The sequence below is a fragment of the Canis aureus genome, chromosome 25 (assembly GCF_053574225.1).
Source record: "Canis aureus isolate CA01 chromosome 25, VMU_Caureus_v.1.0, whole genome shotgun sequence".
Lineage (NCBI taxonomy): Eukaryota > Metazoa > Chordata > Mammalia > Carnivora > Canidae > Canis > Canis aureus.
The window spans coordinates 10,101,694-10,122,757 of record NC_135635.1 but is presented as its reverse complement, the minus strand read 5'-3'; the positions used below and the strand labels follow the sequence as shown (position 1 = coordinate 10,122,757).

The following is a 21,064-nucleotide window of genomic DNA, read 5'->3' as shown; positions in this document are numbered from 1 at the left end:
CTTCTCTCTTGGTAAGACTTCAGTTCCCTGATTCACAGGACAGAATGTGGACACCAATAATCACTCTGTTTTTTTATCATCCAACCTTATGGATAAAGATTTCCTTCTTTGTCTCTTTGAATCTTGGTTCGTAGATACCAGAAAAAGGAAAAAAAAATAAGCTGATGGCAAAGTTGGATATTATTGTATACATGTGTCCAGAAGCTTACCCCTGGAACCCTGATTGGGGAAGGGTGTTTGTAGGACAGAGAACATTATGAGACAAGAAATACTGGATGATAGTATAGGAAGTGACCACTTAGCTCTGAGGTGCTGTTTCCTTTCCCTCGAAAACTATGCATTTATAAGTATCAGGCCCATGATCTAGCATATGGTGTGAGACATCAGTAATTATTTGTTTAATGAGTAAATGAAAAGAAAGAAAGTAAATGCTAATCTAATATAAATTCACACACTGCAAGAAGGGTACTTGGTTGAGAAAATAGCCCTCTTCCCCCTTCCTGTAACTAGAGCCTAAAGTACCTTCAACAAGAATAAGAAATAAATGATTGGGAAATAGTGTTGGGTAGCCAGCCATGGGGAAGAGAATGAGAGGTGATTGAATTTACAGCCAAAAGAAGGAGAATGAGAAGAAGGGGAGGAGGAAAGGGAGGGGAAGGGCGGAAAGGAAGGGGGAGGGAGAAGAGAAGGAAAAGAGTAATTGTCATTTCATCACAAAGCAATTATGCTTTGGATTTGAAAATTTTGTAGGCAGTATAAAGACAATCTCATTTTTCATGTTTATTTTATTACACACAGTGGAAAAATTATAGTTTCTGCCAAAAGTTAATTATTGTATATATGTCCCAGTGTTTTTGTTCCATTATTTCTTATCTATTTTGACCTATTAACAGCCCTGAACACTTACCTTCATTGAAAAACATCCATTCAAATTGAACTTGCTTTTTGTTCTACTTTGAGCAGCATCGGAATCTTAACAGAATTTATAAGTTATTTTATGTCTCTCATTTGGAAGGAAGCATCATTATGTAGGATAAATTAATTAATGCCATTCTGGCTTAGCTCCACAATTCACTTTACAATTCAGATATATTTTATCTAAACAGTTATAAACACATTGAATGTTATTTAACATTAAAATGTGATCAAGTTAGATACAAAATTAATTTTAAGTAATTTGTGGCTCTCTGGATTCCTGTGGGGATTTATTGGGGCTCTCAGCAAAAAGTTCAGGATTTAAAATTTTTATTCTTTCTATTGTTTTTCCAGCGACTTCAGTAAAGATACATGAAGTATCTTGGATGTGTTTATTAGAAGTAGAAGATAGGCCCATTTTGGGCATCCAATTAGATTTCATATTCCTGGAGTATTTGTGAAGGTGAGGAAAAAATATGTGAGTTAAGATAGAAACTTGAGGTATAGCCAAAAAAATTCTATAACTTTAAAATTAGATTTGAGACTGTATTATTTTATAGCCTAGTAAACTTCTAAATTTTGACTTCAAAGAACAAGCAACAAATGTAGTTTGGCAGTATCCATTTGAAGGGCAGTGAAATAAATTTGCTTTCTTTTTTCACATGAATAAAAGAAGTGTATTTTACTATATAGCTCTTGTATTGCTTGTGCCAGCAAATTGGTACACAAAGTTACATATTGCTATCCAGTCTCTTTTATAAGGATTCTTTTCTTTTATTTATTTACTTACTATTTTTTTTGCCATTTTTCTGTTGATATTTTACTGAGGTATAATTGATACATAACTGTTATATTAGTTTGAGGTGTACAACATTTTGATTTGATATTTGTATATATTGCCAAATGATAACCACAATAAGCTTACTTAACATTGATTACCATACATAGTTATAATTTTTTTTCTTGTGATGAGAATTTTTAAGTGCCTGGGTGGCCCAGTCAATTAAGTGTCTGTCTTTGGCTTAGGTCATGATCCTGGGGTCCTGGGATGGCCCTGCATCGGGCTCCCTGCTGAGTGGGGAGTCTGGTTCTCTCTCTTCCTCTGCTTCACCTATCCTGCTGTGCTTTCTCTTGCTTTCCCCCCAAAAGTAAAATCATTTTTTTAAAAAGAGATCAACACATTTAGCAACTTTGAAATATCTGGTACCATACTATTAACTATAGTTACCATACTGTACATTACAACCCCACCACTTATTTATTTATTATTATTTTTTAACTTTAATTGTGGTATAATTAACCTACAGTGTTATATTAGTTTCAGGTATACAATATAGTGATTCAAGAATTCTATCTTGAATAGAATGAGTAATCTCAATGCTCATCATAAGTGTAATTCCATCACCTATTTCACTTCTCGTAGCCATCACTCTGTTCTCTATATTTAAGTATCTGTTATCTGGTTTGTTTCTCTCTCTCTCTCTCTCTCTTTTTTTTTGCTCGTATATTTTGTTTTTTAAAATTCCACATATGAGTGAAATCACATAGCATTTGTCTTTCTCTGATTTACGTCACTTAGTATTATACTCTCTAGATCCACCAGTGTTACTGCAAATGGCAAGATTTCATTGTTTTTCATGGCTGAGTAATATTCCACATCTTCTTTGCCCATTCATCTGTGGAAGGACACTTGGGCTGCTTCCACAATTTGGCTATTGTAAATAATGCTCCATTAAACGTAAGAGTGCATGTATTTTTTTGAACCAGTGTTTACATATTCTGTGGGTAAATGCCCCATAGTGGAATTACTGGATTATATAGTAGTTCTATTTTTAATTTAAAAGGATCCTTTTAAACAACAGGATTCAAAAAAAAAAAATAAAAATAAAAATAAACAATAGGATTCTATAGATACCATTCCGAGATTTTATAATACTTTACTTTTTTTTCATTATTCATCAACTAAATTACATTCAAATTAAATTTACAGCATGTAATTGCAGAAGTCAAGGATATATTCTTTGCTTTGATTTGATTATATTCTTATCTCTAGCTTTTTATTCTAGAAGAGGTAATAAAAATGATACAGTGATATTCTGTTCTTTGTTAGAACAGCATAGTTACATGGCCTGCTCATAATTGATATTTCTTTTTAGTTTATCTTACATTGCAGATTTTTAAAACCTTTTATCCTTTCATCCTCTTCCTAGTGTGGCCCTGGTGTCAGATGATCTAAGTAATTTTACATTAATCAAGTGACTGCTTAATTCATTTAAATATTTATTGCTCTCCCTAAATCGTAACTATAAACTGGGCAAAAAATGTACCTGCTTGGCCAAATGAAACATATTCTTTATCCTTGATGAGCTAAGTCTTGTGGGAGAGAAGGACAGTGTGAGAAAATCATTAAAATCATCTCCCTAAAGATAATTTAGGGAGATGATTTAACACAGAAGTATATTCAAAGTGTTTTGGTAATACCAGGGAAGGGACAACTTTCAGGGGTAATGGCAGGAGATTTCTCAGTGGCTAGGTTGAGTTAGTAATCTCAGGCCAGAAGAAAAGAGATAGCATTCCAAAAAAAAGAACATTGCACATTTCTTTACTTAAGGTAAAAGGAAAAAAAAAGGATCCTAAGGCACATTATAGAATAGAGGGGTATTCGGTGAGATTGATTTCATGGTGAGGTGGAGGGCCTAATAAAAGGAGGTTGTGACATGAAGGGAAGGTGTACAATATAGTGATTCATGAAAGGGTGGCTTGGCAGAGAGTGGGCAGTCTTCTCCATGCTTTCTCGTGGCAGTGGGAGTCACTCACTGTATTATTTTAGAAAGTGGGACCCAGTAGACTAGAGATCTGGCATATTTTACATGCCCATTATGAAATTTTTGTGCTAGAAGCTTTACATTCTTATTTCAAAAATGAAATAATCTTAATCTTCAGGAAAACTGTGTGAGAAATAGGGATTTTCGTGCTCACTCCACCGATAAGGGAAGAAGCTGATCATTTTTCCCAGGTCATAAAGTCAGAGGTAGTTTGCAAACCCAGGACTTTCTGGTTCTAGGATTCCTGCTCCTTCGGTATGATGTATTACTTCCCCAGGGGTCACGACAGTGGCGATACAGAGTCTGAAATAAGAGGGAGACAGTCATAAAGAAAGAGGAGGCTGTTTCTTTAATTTAGATTAGAGGGGTTTCTGAACAGGATTAAGACATTGGTAGTAGTGACGACAGAAAAACAGCCTTTCAGAAGTATCCTTAGTGATTAATCAAATGTTAGGAGTAAAGGAGGGGGAGGAATTGCTGATATACTAAGGTTTCTGTCTCTAGTACAGACGAGTTTCACTGAATAGGCTGAAACAAAGCAAAGGATGAAGGGAATAAGTTGATTTATGGTGAATATACTAACAGTCACGGTGAGTTTGTTCAATGAAAACCTCACCTGCTGTCTTCTTATATACGTCTTCCTTATAAAAAGTAGAGGGTATATATGGCTGAAGCTGGGAAATTTGAAGTGGTATTTTATCTGTAAGTATTGTCAGGTCCAGATGCGGTTTTAATTATTCCAGGTTACTTCTAATAATTGTGTGCAGGAATTTGACATTCCAATGCATCTTCCTTCAGGGGTTCTTCTCCTAGGTCTTGGAGATTGAGCTCCATCATATACAGAGATTGAGCTCCATCAAAGCCTTTCAATAAGCAAGAACTAAGAATTTTGAGCAAAAATACTAAAATGTGGTAATCTGGATAGTAGTTCACTAAGTGACTGGATTGAAGGCTGTTCATCATTTCATTACAGGCACAAAAAGATTGAGAGGAGGTTGATATAATAAATCTAGGTTTAATTCCCGGTGCTTTGTAGTGACAAAACTTGTTCCTCAGTGTTGTAAGAATGCTTAGAATTTTCACTTTAGTTTCATTGTGTTTAATGCAGGACTGTACTCTTGTAAGTGGACTCCTTATCCATGATTTACTTGTGTATGAAGCCCCCAATCTTGTTTATGTTGCCCAAACATGGCTGGGAGAGACAGCTGTGACATTATGAATCCAGCTGGCCACAGATGGATCTTCAGCGAAGCATGAATCCATATTGGTTTGGTGATCTATGTTTACTGCCTCCTGTTAAACTTTCAGAGACTCAACTCCTAAATCACCTGGCATTGACTACATCCATGCACATATAAGTAATAAACTGAAGTGAACTGGAACTTTTGTTGCTAGTGATCAAGACTCTCACCTATAGATCAATTTCCTAGATTATAGTTTTATTGACTATTTAGCCTATGTCAGGATCTGATTAATTTATGCCTATTTAGCACATAGTTTTCACTAGTTGTGATAGTCTTGATAGCTTTTCAGGCTGTTTTGGTAATTATGAACGTTTCCAAGATCCTGCATATTGAAGTTTCCACACATCTGTTATGGATTTGACAGTTAAGCTTGAGATCTCAAGAAAAACATAAAAACTGAAGTTATAGCCTGTAAAGCAATTCATTTAGAATTAAAAAAAAATACATACCAATGATTGATATTTACCTGGAAGGCCGATAGAACTACAAGATTCTCTAGATCTATGCACAGTGGAAATAACTAGCTAAAGTATAAAGCAAACAAAAGATGTACGAATAGTTGAAATAATTAGCTAAAACTCCAAACAAAACTAAAACGTTAATGGTGCCCCCCAGCAAATAACATTTAATTCTGAATCACTCCCCAAAACATTGGGTATGAAGCTTCACAGCTTCAGTTTTGTGGAGAGCAATGTGATATTCAAACTGGCTAACATTGCTGATGTCAAGGTATACACACTGTGTCTTTTACAACTAGAACAGGAAATATTGTTACTGTTAATCAATATGCAAATCAATGAACTAGCACTTGCAATTTTTTGTGATAGGTTATTTGTATTTCTTCTATGTATTTGTCTAAAGCAGCAGAAGTTAGAAAGCCTACTACCTTTTATATATCACTCTTCGCTTTTATATATACTAGTTATTTCATAAATGGTGCTATCTCCTCTTCATTGTTACCAATAGCATTCAGTACTCACACATGCTTGTAGTTCAAATCTCACTTTACTGCTATTTCTTGGGTTACTATGCCTAGATCTACCCATGCCGTATAGAAAAAAAAATATGAATAACCTGGCTTGCTTCATTAATTCATACATTAAGCAAATGTTTATTGATCACATACTATATGCAGGCAGTGCTCTAAGTGCTGGGAAATCAATGGTGAAAAGAATGGCCAAAATAACTCCCTGTCCCCCTTGAGTTTATTATCTACTTTTAGACAAAGTAGGCAGGTAGGGATGTATCCTTGGATACATCCTTCAAAATAAGTGTCATTGAAAGAGCTGGACAATTATGAGAACTAATACTCTAAAGTATGCTGAGTTCAATGCAATAGTGATACTGAAGGAAATAAGACCAAACTGTCCAAGTTCACATGGGAGCTTTCACATAGAGGCTGCTTAGATTGGGGAACTCAGTGGGAGTCTAAGAATCGCTGGTAACTCTAAGGGACTTCAGATCCTGCCTGCTACTTGATTTCTGTTATGAATTATCCTCAAAGGAAATAAGTCTTGATCTTCCTTGTCTACTAAATACTAGGGAACAGAGTAGATTTTTTTTGTGTGTGTTTTTTATATCTCGTTGACCCTTGTAGGAAGAAGATACAGCACAGTGGTTAAGTGTCTGGATTTGGTAGTCAATCAAATTAGGATTCAAACCTTGTCCATTTTACTGGACCTCGAGAATGTTGCAAACACTCTCTAAGGCCTCAATTCCATATCTGTGAAACAGGAATAATAATACATGTCATTGCACTGACATGGAAGCTGTTGGAGACACTGTATTTAAAGTGCTTACAATGATCTCTGGATTATTGTTAGCAGGCAGTTTATGGTAGCTATAATTATTTTGGGTTTTTTTTGAAACCTATGGAATAGAGACTTCTGAGGTGAGATCTTAATTCTTATAAAGATTTTCTAAGGTAGAAGGATGAAGCTTGTGGAAAAAAGTGCTTTTAAGAGTTAGTAAGTTTTTGTTGTTAAGTAAAACTATTTAAATATTTGTTTATTTTATGGATTACAAAACTATAAGAAAGAACTCCAGAAAACACACACACACACACACACACACACACACACACACACCACAGATACACACACACAACTGAATTGGAGATGATTTACCTCTCCATTACATCAAAAAAGTATTCCTTCAAAGTTTCACTAAATAACAAACATAGCATTTTCTACTATATTTTGCTTTAAAATTAATCTAAGAAGAATCAAGATTAACTAATATTCTAGATTGTACAGGTATTATGTTTAAGGAACAGAAAAAATTTAAAGTAAAAAAAATTCTGAGTGAAAAAAAGAGAGAGAGAGGAAGGAGAGACAGAGAAATTTGATTCCTAATTACCATTCATTAGTTATGTGGTATGATTGGGCAAGTCAAATGATCTCCCTGTGTCCCAGTTTTCCCAGAGAAATTGTACAATTGGAAAATAATACTTAGACTTTCATGAATATCAAATGAGGGAGAGGAAATGAAAATTACATGCAATAGGGATCCCTGGGTGGCACAGCGTTTTGGCGCCTGCCTTTGGCCCAGGGCGCGATCCTGGAGACCCGGGATCGAATCCCACGTTGGGCTCCCAGTGCATTGAGCCTGCTTCTCCCTCTGCCTGTGTCTCTGCCTCTCTCTCTCTGTGACTATCATAAATAAATAAATAAAAATTAAAAAAAAGAAAAAGTCTGACTTTAAAAAAAAAAAGAAAAAAAGAAAATTACATGCAATAAGCATAGTCTCATTACTTGTGTTTAATGATCATTTGTGCCTTTGAATCTCTCCTTGGGCCGGGAAGAACATGAATTGGTGTTATAGGGTGCAGACAGGGATATGTGGCACAAAAAGAGATAAAATTAAGTCTGGTTACCGTTATTTATTTAAGTAATAATTTAAACCACATCGATTTGAATTAAATTTTACATGCCAGGTAATTTTCCCAGATGGACATTTTTTTGACCATCCTTCAGGTATGACATCACATCCAAAGCCTAGTCCCAGTACCTCTTCAGTAGTTCTGAGTCGACAGACCTGAAGGAAAAGTGAGCTTTTCTCTTTCCTTTCAAGTTACTCTGAGTCAGGAATTGTTTCCACTCTCTTCATACCTGAGTGAGCATGAAATGATGCCTTTGCTGAGTATTTCTGTTTGATTTTTCAAAAACTGTTGTCAGTGTTCCAGCTTGAAAATGAAATGCACATGGTAATTGATAGAGCCACAGTCAGGCTTCAAATCTAATTGGAACTGACCCAGACAGCCTCAGAGCTCTTCCTAGTCTTTCAGATCTGTGAGCGGATGTGATGAGACAAAAGCAGAAGAGCTTGTTGAAAGGGAGGGAAGTCCCTTTGCGTGTTGCTGAAACCAAGAACGCTTTGACGATATGGCTCTCTCAGTCTGGACAATGTCTTGTGTGTTTGTTTCCACAGAGCATATATCATTACAGACTATATGGGCATCCGAAATGAAAGTTTCATGAAATTAGCTGCAGTAGGGACCTGGATGGGGGACTTTGTCACAGCTTGGATGGTAAGAAATTTTAACTTCACCCATTTCAAACAGTAGATGGAAGAAACAATGTTGGGTAGACATCGCTTTTGATGGGTTTAGAGCTAAAGAGTTACTTCTCTCTTGAGTGGAACAAAACATGACTACAGAAAAAATTAAGAGATTATATGCACTATGTTTACTTTCAGGGAAAAATTAATACAACTGTCATATTAATGATGGCTGTCCACCAGGAAATATTTATTGTTGACATGTATATGTATGGGCATACAAACATATACACATTCTTAAAATTAATAGAAACTTCCCTGTGATGTTCTCAATAATTTTGTCAAGATTGTTTTTTGACATGTGCAATTTTCGGGTAAGGAATGTTGTCTGGCCTGTCTCAGGAGGACCATATGAAATATTTCTAACAACTGTTTTTATTTAAAAAAAATTTTTCATGACACATATTACACAATTTTATTGATAGTATTTTTTTTGTATTTAATTTTTTTATTTGAGTATAGTTGACACCAAATTTACATTAGTCTCAGGTATGCAACATAATGAATCAGCATCTCTGTATGTTATGCTATGCTCACCACAAGTGTAGTTTAGGGCTTTTAAAATAGTGTTCTACATTTTGTTTCTTCATTGAACCTACAAACTTAATGGTGCATGATTAGTATAAGCCTGCAACAAATAGACAAACCATATTTCATGCTGAGTTTATCTGTCAAGAGAGTGACTTCTATCTTTTTTCATTAAAATTTTTTTTATTCTAGTGTAGTTAACATATTGTGTTATATTAGTTTCAGTTGTAACAATATAGTGAGTCAAAAATTCTGTGCACTTCTCAGTGCTCAAGATAAGTGTACTCTTAATCTCCTTTGTCAGCTTCACCCATCCTCTATCCATCTCCCCTCTGGCAACCACCAGTTTGTTTTCTCTATTTAAGAGTCTTATTTTTTTATTTTTTTTGTCTGTCTCTTTTGTTTATTTGCTTTTGTTTGTTTTGCTTCAAGTTTTTATTTAAATTCCAGTTAGTTAACATATAATGTAATATTAGTTTCAAGAGTAGATTTAGTAAGTCATCCCTTACATATAACACCCAGTGCTCATCACAAGTGCCTTCCTTAATCCCTATCCACTGATTTAGCCCATCCCCCTACATCCCCTCCGTCAACCCTCAGTTTGTTCTCTGTATTTAAGAGTCTGGGTTTTTGTTTGATTCTTTTTGTTTGTTTTGTTTCTTAAATTACACAAATGAGTGAAGTCATATGATGTTTGTCTTTTTCCTGTCTGATTTATTTTGCTTAATCCTCTAGGTTCATCCATGTTTTTGCAAATGACAGGATTTATTTTCTTCCTTTTTATGGCTGCATAATATTCTATATATATTATATATATATATATATATATATATATATATATATATATATCCCACATCTTTACCCTCCACTAAAGCAAAATGCTAATTCAAAAAGACATATGCACCTCTGTGTTTATGCAGCATTATTTACAATAGCCAAGATATGGGAGCAATCCAAGTGTCCACTGATAGATGAGTACCTCTGTTTAAACCACTGGATTAATTAAATACAGTATGTAGTTCGAAAGCTCTAGGTTCTATAAGTTTATAAGAGAATCTCAGAGTACAAAGAGTATAATTCTCATAAAAATGGAGCATGTTAACCTTTGTTGACATCTTTCATAAGTGCAGTTAATCACAGTTAGCTTCACCTAAAAATGAGAAAACCTACCAAAGGAAAGGATGCCCTATCAAAACAAGACTCGGCAGGGACATACCCTTACAAATGTATTCCAAATACTGCAGGTAGATTGTCACAACGATTTCTACCCTTTTTATGGATAGCCTTATGTCTTACCTAGAACAGATGATCAGAGGACAGGAAACAGTTATATCTTAACTGCTACTGCTGTGATCATCCTGCAAGAGTATTAGTGAGTACCAAATAATTTGTATAGCCTATTTTGAGCTTCCTCCCACCCGTATTCAATTTTAGAATGTTAACAAAACAAAGTACCAGATGCATCCCATTCCATTAACTTTAAAATCTAGATTGGAAAAGTGATTTATTTGTAATCATTAGATATGACATTTAGAATAAGCCAGACATCAGGGTGCCTGGCTGACTCAGTTGGTAGCGCATGTGATTTTCGATCTTACAGTTGTGAGCTCAAACCCTATGTTAGGCACAGAGTTTATTTAAAAAAAAAATACAGAAAATTCTAAAAACAAAACAAAACAAAACAAACAAACAAACAAAAAAAACCTAAACATTAAGACCAGGCTGCCTCATGTCAAAATTTCTATTTCCATTGGGAAAAACTAGTTAGAAGGAAGACTAAACAGAAAATAGTTTCCCTTCTAAAACTATTTCCCTATTAGAACGGAAACTAGAAGGAATCCTTTAAACATGTAATTTCCATGAAATATGAGGTGATGCCTTTTGAAAAATTTCTGCATGAACTATGGATTTTGATTTTTTTAAACTCCATTTTATGGTAAATCTGCTTAATAAAATGGAAAAGTGAATTCAGAAATTTGGGTTCTTTGACCTTGCTATGTCCAGTTTGATCTTCCACACATAATATGCAGTCCTCTGAGCCCTAGTTTGCACATTTCTTTAAAGGGGCTAATAGTTACTACCCGTGTTTTGGGTTTTCTATGAAGATAAAGTGTGCGGTCCTGTGATAGGACTTAAAATGCTGCAATGCGAGAGAGGCATGAGTGGTTATTGCAGCTGTTAATGTTTTCCCTAGCTTATCTCAGGCCTGGGGTACAGGGTGTCTGGAGTTTCCTTCCAGTCCCAGTGCTAGAACACTCTAAGACCATATGATACATTACTTCCTGACTTCCATGTACCACTGCCCCTGATCAAAGCACCAGATCCACAAGCCCTAGTACGTTACCCTGCGTTTTTCAGGCTCAAGTCCACCATTTGTTACAGAAATCATTTTCTTCCTTGTGATGACATCGTTATTGTTTGTGGCCCTATTCTATCGAAGCCCTCCCCAGACTTTCCCTCAAGATTGTGTCTCCGATATTATATATGGCTCTGCCCCTATTTATTGGTTCTATTTTTTTAATTAGGGTTTTTTTTCCTTTGAATCATAAGGTAGGGTCCAATTTCTAGGGCAGCCCTGAGAGGCGAATGCATGGTGCAACTTTTACCGAAGACCCTTACCTTTTCTATTTGGATTTCTACCGTGCACTCATCTGCCCTACTCTGTGGCTTAGCAGAATACAAATAATTCCACAGTTCATCTGTGGCCTCTCTCTCTCTCTAAGGTCTGGCTGACCTTCATTGTTTCTCCTAAATTTACTACTGTAATGCCTGCTAGTTTTACTAGCTAACCTGATAACTTTTTACCTTTTACAATACCTTTTACAATACAACACCATAGCTTATTACTCTGATCAATAATTCCAGTACCACTGAGGTAGGACTGGATTGAAAATCAAGAAAACTGTGTTTTAGGTTTAACCCTAGTGTGATCTTAAGTCACTTCACCTTCTGGGGCCTCACACGTTTTCCTTCTAAAGTCCTTTTCTGCTCCCATTACATGAAATATTGACCTTTCCTGTTAGACACTGAGGTAGAAATGGCAAAAGAAACACAGTGCTCTCCTGATTTGAAAGTACAGTCACACAGGGAGGCTTCTCAGAGCACATCATTTCTATTCCCATTTTTATTCACTGACTAGGTGGTAGGTTTCCATATAAATATTTATATGTCTACGTATGTGTGCATTGATAACATTTTAAAAAATAATAGTTTTCCTCCTGAGAGGAGTCTAAGGAGCTCTGACCTTCATTTGTCTATAGAATTCTCATCATGAAGTGAATATCAATGATGAAGGTGACTGTCATGGAAAAGTAAGTGACTATTTACATTTCCAATAAAAGTGTGCCTTTTAATGTAGTTCTGAAATGGAGAATTTTTCTTTTATGGAAATAACTCAAAACTTCCCCATGGTTTTAAAAGGCACACCAGGAATGATGTGATCCCCAAGCATGGCTGGTGTCAACTGGTCTGACAACTCTCTTTGGCCCTCACACTACGGAAATTTCAAGCTCCACTAGGTTCAATTTACTAGGCAATCCTGACTATTCTTAGGTCTGTGGGATGCCTCATTTAGAGGACAAAAGATATATTAAGTCATGGTTAAAGTTACTGTTTGTATTGTCAAATAGATTTTTTAAAAACTTAATATAAATACCTAACGTGACAGGTGGTATCATTCAGCACTGAGCTGGCCTTTTATGTTGATGGGAGCAGAGAAGAGCTCTGCCTTCATGATGAAATAAAAGCACTAGGGATCTCATGTGATGCCATTGCCGTGTATCCACAAATTTGCCCACACTCTGCCATTGAGCCAGGAGTGAGAGGTGTTCGCCCATCCCATAGCACATTTCTCTAGTTTTACCATCCCTCCTTCAGAAGACAAAAATCACAGGCTCTGCTTGGGTCTAAGGTGGCAAGGGATTCTGAGGACATCAAGATGACATTTGCTTCCACTCCCCATTTAATACCAAAAGGAAAAATCACTTCCTGTCTATCTATAGCTAACCGTCCCTTTTCCACAGCCTCTACTTCTACTTGCTCTACTTCTGCTTGCTCTAGTAGCTTTTCTGTTACAGCAAAAAATGGTATATGGTTTATGATGATGATAGGGACATCAGAGTCCAGGTTTGAGGTTCATTGTTGGGGGAGGGTACAGATGAAGTGAAGTTGAGCCATGACCTAAAGAAGATAATTGAATGGTAAAAAGACTGAAGTCATAAAGCATCTTTCATCATAAAACCACATATGGTGTGTATCAAATCCTAATACTCATAGGACCTTGGTTGGCCTCAACATATTTTTCCCAGGATTGTCTGTGGGCTTTTGTGCATGTATGTGCTGCTACTAGCAAAGCTCACACCGTAAAGAGATGTAATACATACAAAAGACAATTTAGTTTTTTGCCAATTGGCTTTACTTCATGTTTTTACAGTTTTGTGAATTGATTTTAACAGACTTTATTAATTTATTTTTTTTAGACTTTATTTTTCTTCTTGAAATTCAGAGTTCTATTAGAGCTAGACAAACTTACTTAATATGCTCATGTGGAAATGCCTTTATTTTTTTAATTTTTTTTAAGATTTTTATTTATTTATTCAAAGAGACACACATAGAGAGAGGGGCAGAGACACAGGAGGAGGGAGAAGCAGGCACCATGCAGGGAGCCTGACGCTGGACTCGATCCCGGGTCTCCAGAATCAGCCCTGGGCCGCAGATGGCGCTAAACCGCTGCGCCATTGGGGCTGCCCTGGAAATGCCTTTAGATTGAAAAAATATATCCTGGATTATAACAAGTAATTGCATTATAACAAGAAATAAAATTTTAGAATTCACTTAATTATCTCTACTGAATCTAGCAAGAATATGATTTTAGAAAAAGAAAGGGTTTTTAAAAATATATTCACCCTTTTATTTTAACTATGTCTGTTTCATGTGTAAATGCTGCATTATTCCTCTAATTATTTGAGTGACAAATTTTGCCTTCCTATTTTTCACATATTTTCTGTTTTTTCAGAGATTGTGTGATTCATATTTATGTTGTTATTATCTCTGTTCCAAAAGACTATTTAAGAAATAAAGCTGAATACTCTTCTTTACTTGATTATAAACTTCTCAAGGGTATTCTAGTGTCACTTGTGGCACTCAACACAGTCCCAGTCACGGAATGGATGCTTAGGCAATGTTCATTGAAGAATAAATAGATCATAAGAGCACATGTGCATTAAGTTCCATTTCTTTTACCATTATCATTCCACTTTATGACCTAGTGTCCTAACATGGACATTATAGAATGCTGAAAAGGCGGAGGGAGAACTATATTGTTTAGAGTCTTCCCATCCGCCTGCCCCCATAAGCCTGCTGAGCTGGTTTCCATAGCCAGGAGGACACATGCTTGTAAACACCCTTGGTTGGAAGTAATAGATTGTTGATGTAATTCTCCCAGAATTGTGATGTGTCCTTTGGGTATAAAAGACATTCTTAGGTAAAACAAAGATTGAGTTTCAGAGATCCTGCCAGAGGGTTCCTTGAGTGGTCATTACGCTGTCAGTGGCACAGTTTTGCTCCTGGCTCTGGGGAAGAAAAGAAGCTAGGTTGAGATATATCCCTTCATCCACTTAAGCAGAGAGCTATTGACACATAAGACAGAAATTGGTTAAGTCTGTCTCTGGACAGACACAGAATTAAAGAATGGTGTATGCTTGAGAATAATTTCTACCCCTGAATTAGTATTTATTTATAAATCTGGAACAGAATAGAGGAAGGGAATATTTCTGCAGCTCTGAGAGTAAAATATTCCTTGTAGCTTAAAGGTAGAAAATACGAAATAAAATTTATAATTATATATATATATACATAAGTAACTTAAATTTTGGCAGGAGTTTTTACTGTTGTCCTATGCTTATTGCTTATTTTCTATTATTGTCCCATGCTCACTAAGGGAAAATTGTGATTATCTCTGTTATTTTCATTTCTCCAAATTAACAATAGCTTATTTAGTCAAAATTTTCTATTGTATACCTGCCCTTATTCTGTGGACTCTTCTGCAAATGCTAGGTTCAGCGAACAATAGCTTATAATATAACCGACATTACATCTAGCTTGTTATTCTGTCTGGAACTGAGCTTGACAATTCATATCATGATCAGTGCCAGTTTTCTAATTATTTCTCTCCCACTTATATCAAAATGGCAGAATAAAAGCATAATTGAATTGATTTAGCATCTGAAATAAGGTAGCTGTAAGAGCTTTGCCGAACTTAAATAATTAAAAAAAAATTTACCCTGTGAAAGATGGAATAGAAGGATCAGAGTTAGCAAACTCATTGAGCAAGTGTATATGACAAGATGAAGGACACACATCAGTTATTTAATCCCTAGAGCTGGACTCAAGAACTTGATGTAACTTTGAGTTTTTATCTTTTGCTCTTTCTCTGCCTATTCATTGGAGCTAGTTTATGACTTCAGTTATCTCTATGATTGATTAATCCCATATTTGATGAATCTGCAGGTTTCATTTCATTATTTTATGCAGTGCAAGTAGAAACTGGATCAAGAATTTAATTAGGTAATAATATATTCTTTCTATAAAGATTCTATGTTAAGTGAGATTCCCAATAAAAGAGCCTGCATCACAAATTTGCATCACAAATTTGGGGGGCACGTAATTTATTGAGGAAGTGCTCTTCAGATAAACCTGTAGGGAGATGAGAGAAGATAAGAGGGAGATGAGGAAGGGGGCAAACAAACATGTGATGAATGTGCTGCAGGGAAAGATTTCTCCTTGGCCTGATCCGCTGGGTGGGTGTATGTTCTTGGGGAATGGCCTGTACCAGGAGGTGAAGAGAGTCTGGGCAGGGCAACAACATTGACTGCCACACAAACAAACCCCAAGGACAGTAGATTTAATAGTAATTGTCCTGTAATTGTCAAAAATCATTGCCAGTTCATTTGGCCATTTGATTGAAACAAAGAGCATAATAGAAGAATTATTTTTTTACATTTCCTTTTTATTCATTACCAAATATGGTCATTTTACTTTTGCACCTATAAATATTTTAATGTCCCTATAAATATTTTAGCATTGTGTTTCATGTTCCTTCAAAATAATAAGTTCTCACTAAAAAATTAATAAGACAGGAGAGTCTAACCTATTTTCAGAGAGCATCGCAAATGGTGATCAAGAGTCTTTTAATTTTCAGGACTCTTGGATTTTGAAAGTATTAACAGTATGGCATGAAATAAAGGATTTCTGAGTGAAATAGGTTGTAGCACATTGATGTTTAAGAATAGAAGCACAAATTCTGGTTCTGCTCTAACTCTTATAAATTCAGTGTCTATAAGAAATTCCATAGTATGTTATAGGTATATTGTATGTAATTTATATTCATTTATTAAAAATTTATGGAATATATTATTGTAAGTATGAAAGGCACCTAAAAAAGTGCACTGAATTGAACAGCAGTAAGATATGAAAGACAGTAAGGCCATCTCTCACACAGAGACATTCCCACTAGAGGCAGGAGATACTCACTGTTCATCGTTCCCATTCCCAATTCAGTTTCAGCACCTTTCCCTTCCATTATACTTTATTTCTATTACTTGATTTCTATTTCTTCAAGGCAGGTGACGAAAGAAGGGTTGCCCACACATTCTTTATGATTTTCCTAACATAGCACTCCACACTTTTAAAGCACCATTTTTCAGTCATTTTCCTGAAGAAGTTTAAATAAAAGCCAGGGAACACGGATACTTACTTTTCCTTTGAAAGTCAGTAATACAATGAAATGAATACTGTTTGCTAATATCAGTAGAACCTCAGAAAAGACATTCTGTGCTCTTTTTTGTTTTTGGCAAGAGTTATTTTATAAGTAGTTGGATTATTCCCCTTGTAATTTTTTAAAACTCTTATGTAGTGCCTCTTCCTGTGGGCCAAGCACTGTGTGTATGTGTGTGTGTGTGTGTGTGTGTGTGTGTGTGTAAGTGTTCACTTAGTTTCCAAAGTCTTCAATGTTTTCAACTATTAGACTATCCTGCCAAATTGAATCATTTTCTTGGGAATATTTGATCACAGATCTTTTTTAAAGATTTTTTTTATTTATTTATGAGAGACACACAGAGAGAGGCAGAGACACAGGCAGAGGGAGAAGCAGGCTTCTTGCAGGGAGCCTGATGTGGGACTCGATCCCAGGACCCCGGGATCACGACCTGAGCCAGTGCTCAACCACTGAGTCACCCAGGCGTCCCTAATCACAGATCTTAGTAAGAAGTTGGTTTGCTAATTTTTTTTCCAGAGTGTCAATAAAATTTGTTGAATTTTGTCATTAGTCGGGGTGAGGGGAGTACATATCTTTTTAGGTGCTAAGTGATGGTACATCACACCCCAGCCAAACTATGACTTTTAAATTTTCAAAAACTCAGCTTTTTATTCCTCTTCCCCTTTTGACAAATATAGGTGGTTGAAGGCTTCTTATTTCTGGGACTGGCAGAAAGTAAAAGAATAGCTTTATATTATACTATCATTAAGAGAGATCCTGCAATTCTTGGTTATTTAAGAGCTAAGTTTTGTTTATATGGAATTGCTATCCGTTAGCAGTTGTTTGCCTTAAGGATTTTTAGAGCACTAAAGGTTTTTTTATATTCACAGTGTATGTTGCATTTGTAGTTAAATGTTCTATAAACATCAAAAAGAAATTTATAGCAATGAAGTGCCTGGCACTTATATTTCGTTGTTGTTTTATGAAAGCTATTACCTCATGTTTCAAGAAATTGAAGCATTTTAAGTGCCCGGGGTGGGGGGTATTTTGTTAATGAATGGTTAAGTAAAATCCCATTTGGCATATATTCTTCTCTGTTCTTACATATCTGGAGGCTGATTGGGAAATAAAAAAATGTCCTTCGGCCCTGCCTGGGAAAATGTCTTGAGGTTTATCCCAGACCTGGGCCTGAGTCCATCCAGTATCCTTCACCAGTCTATCTAGTTGCTCACCCAACATCTTAAGTAGCTTTGTGGACATTATATTGCAAAAGGCAAGGAGTCAATCAAGCATATGACAGTAATGGCACTGACAAGTTATGTATAATTATCAAATAAATACCTTTGACATGTCTAAAGATATCAAATACAACAGATGACTAGGTCCTCAGTAGTTTCTTTAATACTATAGATCAGGGCTCATTGAAAAAAAGTTAGGATACCACATGGGGCAACTTAAAATTTTCAAATTGTTCTTGACTTCGAAGCAGAGGATATATGAGAAATAATACCTAAATGAGTCAGGCACTTGAGATGAAATAGGGAACCTGGAGAGAAGCCATCTGTTTTCACTGAAAAGAATAGCACCTCTCATAAACGTTTTAAAATATATCATAAAAGATACTGTGAAACTGTAGCTATTGAAGAAAAATGAAACCTAATAATTTTCAAGCTCTGACTACTTTTTTCTTTGACTTGTGTTATAATTATCGTAATTTCTATTTGGCATTTTCAGTTTCAGCTAGAGATGATGGAATCAATAGAAGGTTTTTGGCAAATCTAAGTGTAGATTTTTAAAAGTGCGTTTTATTTTGCTTCAGCAAGAGATTAGCAAAATGAACCAATTTTCTGCCTAACGAGGTGCTAGATATCTAACTCATTCATTCATTTGTTGAATGATTATTTATTTGTATGGTGACCTTATAGTTTATTATGTAAGCTTCTTAAACAATTCTTCTGAGTATTAAGAGGGTATTAAATATAATTAAAATTATATAATTTTTGAAATACTTATTTATTAATAAACAGAATGATTTTACTGTATTGATATAGCATATACGAATGTGGGATCGGATGCATCTTCAGCACTAATAGTCTTTTTAAAGACCATTTAAAATTCATTTTTTTCTAAAATATAAAAATGATGCATATCCATGTGTATTAAAAGTTTTTTTTGTTTTTCTGTTTTTTACAAAGTCTTTATTTTGATTATATGAACACTTAAAAAACAAGCAGAATCGTTATTCTTGGTACCTATTTATAATAATTACCTTGGTACTTTATTTTCCTAGCCCTATAAGGTAGTGTCACTGGTATCTGTGTAAAGCTGTTGATAGTTCCAGTTGACTATCTATAGATTATAGTATTTTCTCAAAAATACTTTCTTTAGTATCAAAGGACCTGTGAAAATCAGAGCGTATTTTCCTAAATGGAAGATCGTACAAATTCATTTTAGTCCAAATATTTCCTCAGACATCATCTTTTTGCCTCCATCCTACTATGGAGGATGGAAAAAAAAAAACTACTTTTTTTCCATAAATTTATTTTTACATAATAAAAGTAAAAAAGTTAAGTAAAAGTAAGTTGTCTTCGTGTGTCAGTTTTTGATATTTTTTTAAAAGATGTTACTCATTTATTTGAGAGAGAGAGCGCAAAAGCAAGCATGAGCAAGGGGAAGGGCAGAGGGAGAGGGAGAAACAGCCTCCCCACTGAGAAGCGCGCCTGATGTGCGGCTCCATCCCAGGACTCCAGGATCATGACCTGAGCCAAAGGCAGACACCCAACCGACTGAGCCACCCAGGCAACCCAGATATTTTTATGCTATAAAATTATAGAATGTTTGTGGCACAAGATCCTTCTGAGGGTCTCCCTTACATACTCATGAATCTGTTCGCTTAATAAGTATTCACCCAGCACCCACAGAATAAGAACAGATGTGGGATGCCTGGGTAGCTCAGCACTTGAGCATCTGTCTTCAGCTCAGGGTGTGATCCCCAGGGTCCAGGATCGAGTCCCGCATTGATCTCCCTGTGAGGAGCCTGCCTCTCCCTCTGTCTATGTCTCTGCCTCTCTCTGTGCTCTCATGAATAAATAAATAAAATATTTTTAAAAAGAACAGACACGTGAAAGATAAACATTACAACATATTAAATATGGTACAAATGGTTATAATATCACAGCATTGAAAGCAAACTTCCTCCTCCTGAGGGAACCTCCTTCAGGCCTCCCCGTCAGCCAGCCCCTAACAAGACTTGCTAGGCTGCTGGCAGGTGCTCCTGCTGAGCGGAGTTGTTATCCCCATCTTTAGATCCACTCATGTCTCCCCAAACTTTTCAGCATCCTAAGTCATCAGTCTGTGATGAGGTTTTAATGGGTGACAGTAGCTTTCTGTGTTCAACTTGCAGACATAAGAAGTACTGGGGTTGCAATTCAGATGCCCCGAGGGCCAGACTCATCTAGTAAAAGTGTGAAACATCTGGCCTGAGATAAAAGGTGTGTAGGAGGTGGATGGGGGGAGGAGCTATGTTGAACCAGAGAGCATATTCCCTATGAAGAGATATCCAGATTCATTTAGGAAAAAAAAAAAAAAAAAAGCAGCAGGAATGTGGGATCGGATGCAACTTCAGCACTAATTCTGCCCACTGGTCATCTGTTTCATGCTTTCTGAACAGGGAGTGTTAAGCTGGGAACTGACACATGACAGGAGTGTTGAAAGGTCAGCGTGAGGAGTGAATCTGGGGCAAGTGCCGTTCTGGAACATCTCCCTCACACCTCATTAAACTCCTGCGTCCTCTACAGGCTGGGTCCTCCCTGTTTGTTGTAACTGCTACCACGCAGCTGAGACAAGACCTCCCTGCCCTCTAGTCACAGCTGGTGACAACAGCTTGAGTCCTTGCTCTACTCAGCACTCATTCCACCCAAACCATTAGGGCTCAGGTGGGCAAAGAAACCCCAAACCTCAAAAAACAAAAACCAAACCACCCCATTTTCATAATAACACTTTCTGAATTGCTAATGAAATGCTTGTTACTGCGGTCAGGTTAGCCACTGCCAGCATGGGTGCAGAGAGACCTACAGCTTATGCTGTATTTGTTGACCAACTGACTAGACTAGCTTTGCTTTATCACAGGGAAGTGATGTGCAGGTGGATACTTAATGATTATGCATTGGGGAAATCTTCAATGAATATAAGTATCATTAAGGTGTCTGTATTTATCAAGCTCTTAGGCAGTTTCTTGCTAG

At 36.2% G+C, this 21,064-nt stretch overlaps 1 protein-coding gene across 5 annotated transcripts in view; it reads left to right on the top strand.

The window, feature by feature from the left end:
- The window catches only part of TMEM117 (transmembrane protein 117), a 496,200-nt gene that overhangs the window by 265,864 nt on the left and 209,272 nt on the right, over positions 1-21,064 (top strand). For 2 of the 5 annotated variants that reach the window (XM_077870369.1, XM_077870368.1), the window contains 2 exons: positions 8,414-8,513; positions 12,331-12,381. The exons of 2 other annotated variants lie outside the window; for them this stretch is intronic. In XM_077870369.1, the coding sequence (XP_077726495.1) occupies positions 8,414-8,513; positions 12,331-12,381 (151 nt within the window). The remainder of the gene's footprint in view (positions 1-8,413; positions 8,514-12,330; positions 12,382-21,064) is intronic. One more of the 5 variants, XM_077870370.1, reaches the window with a different exon arrangement.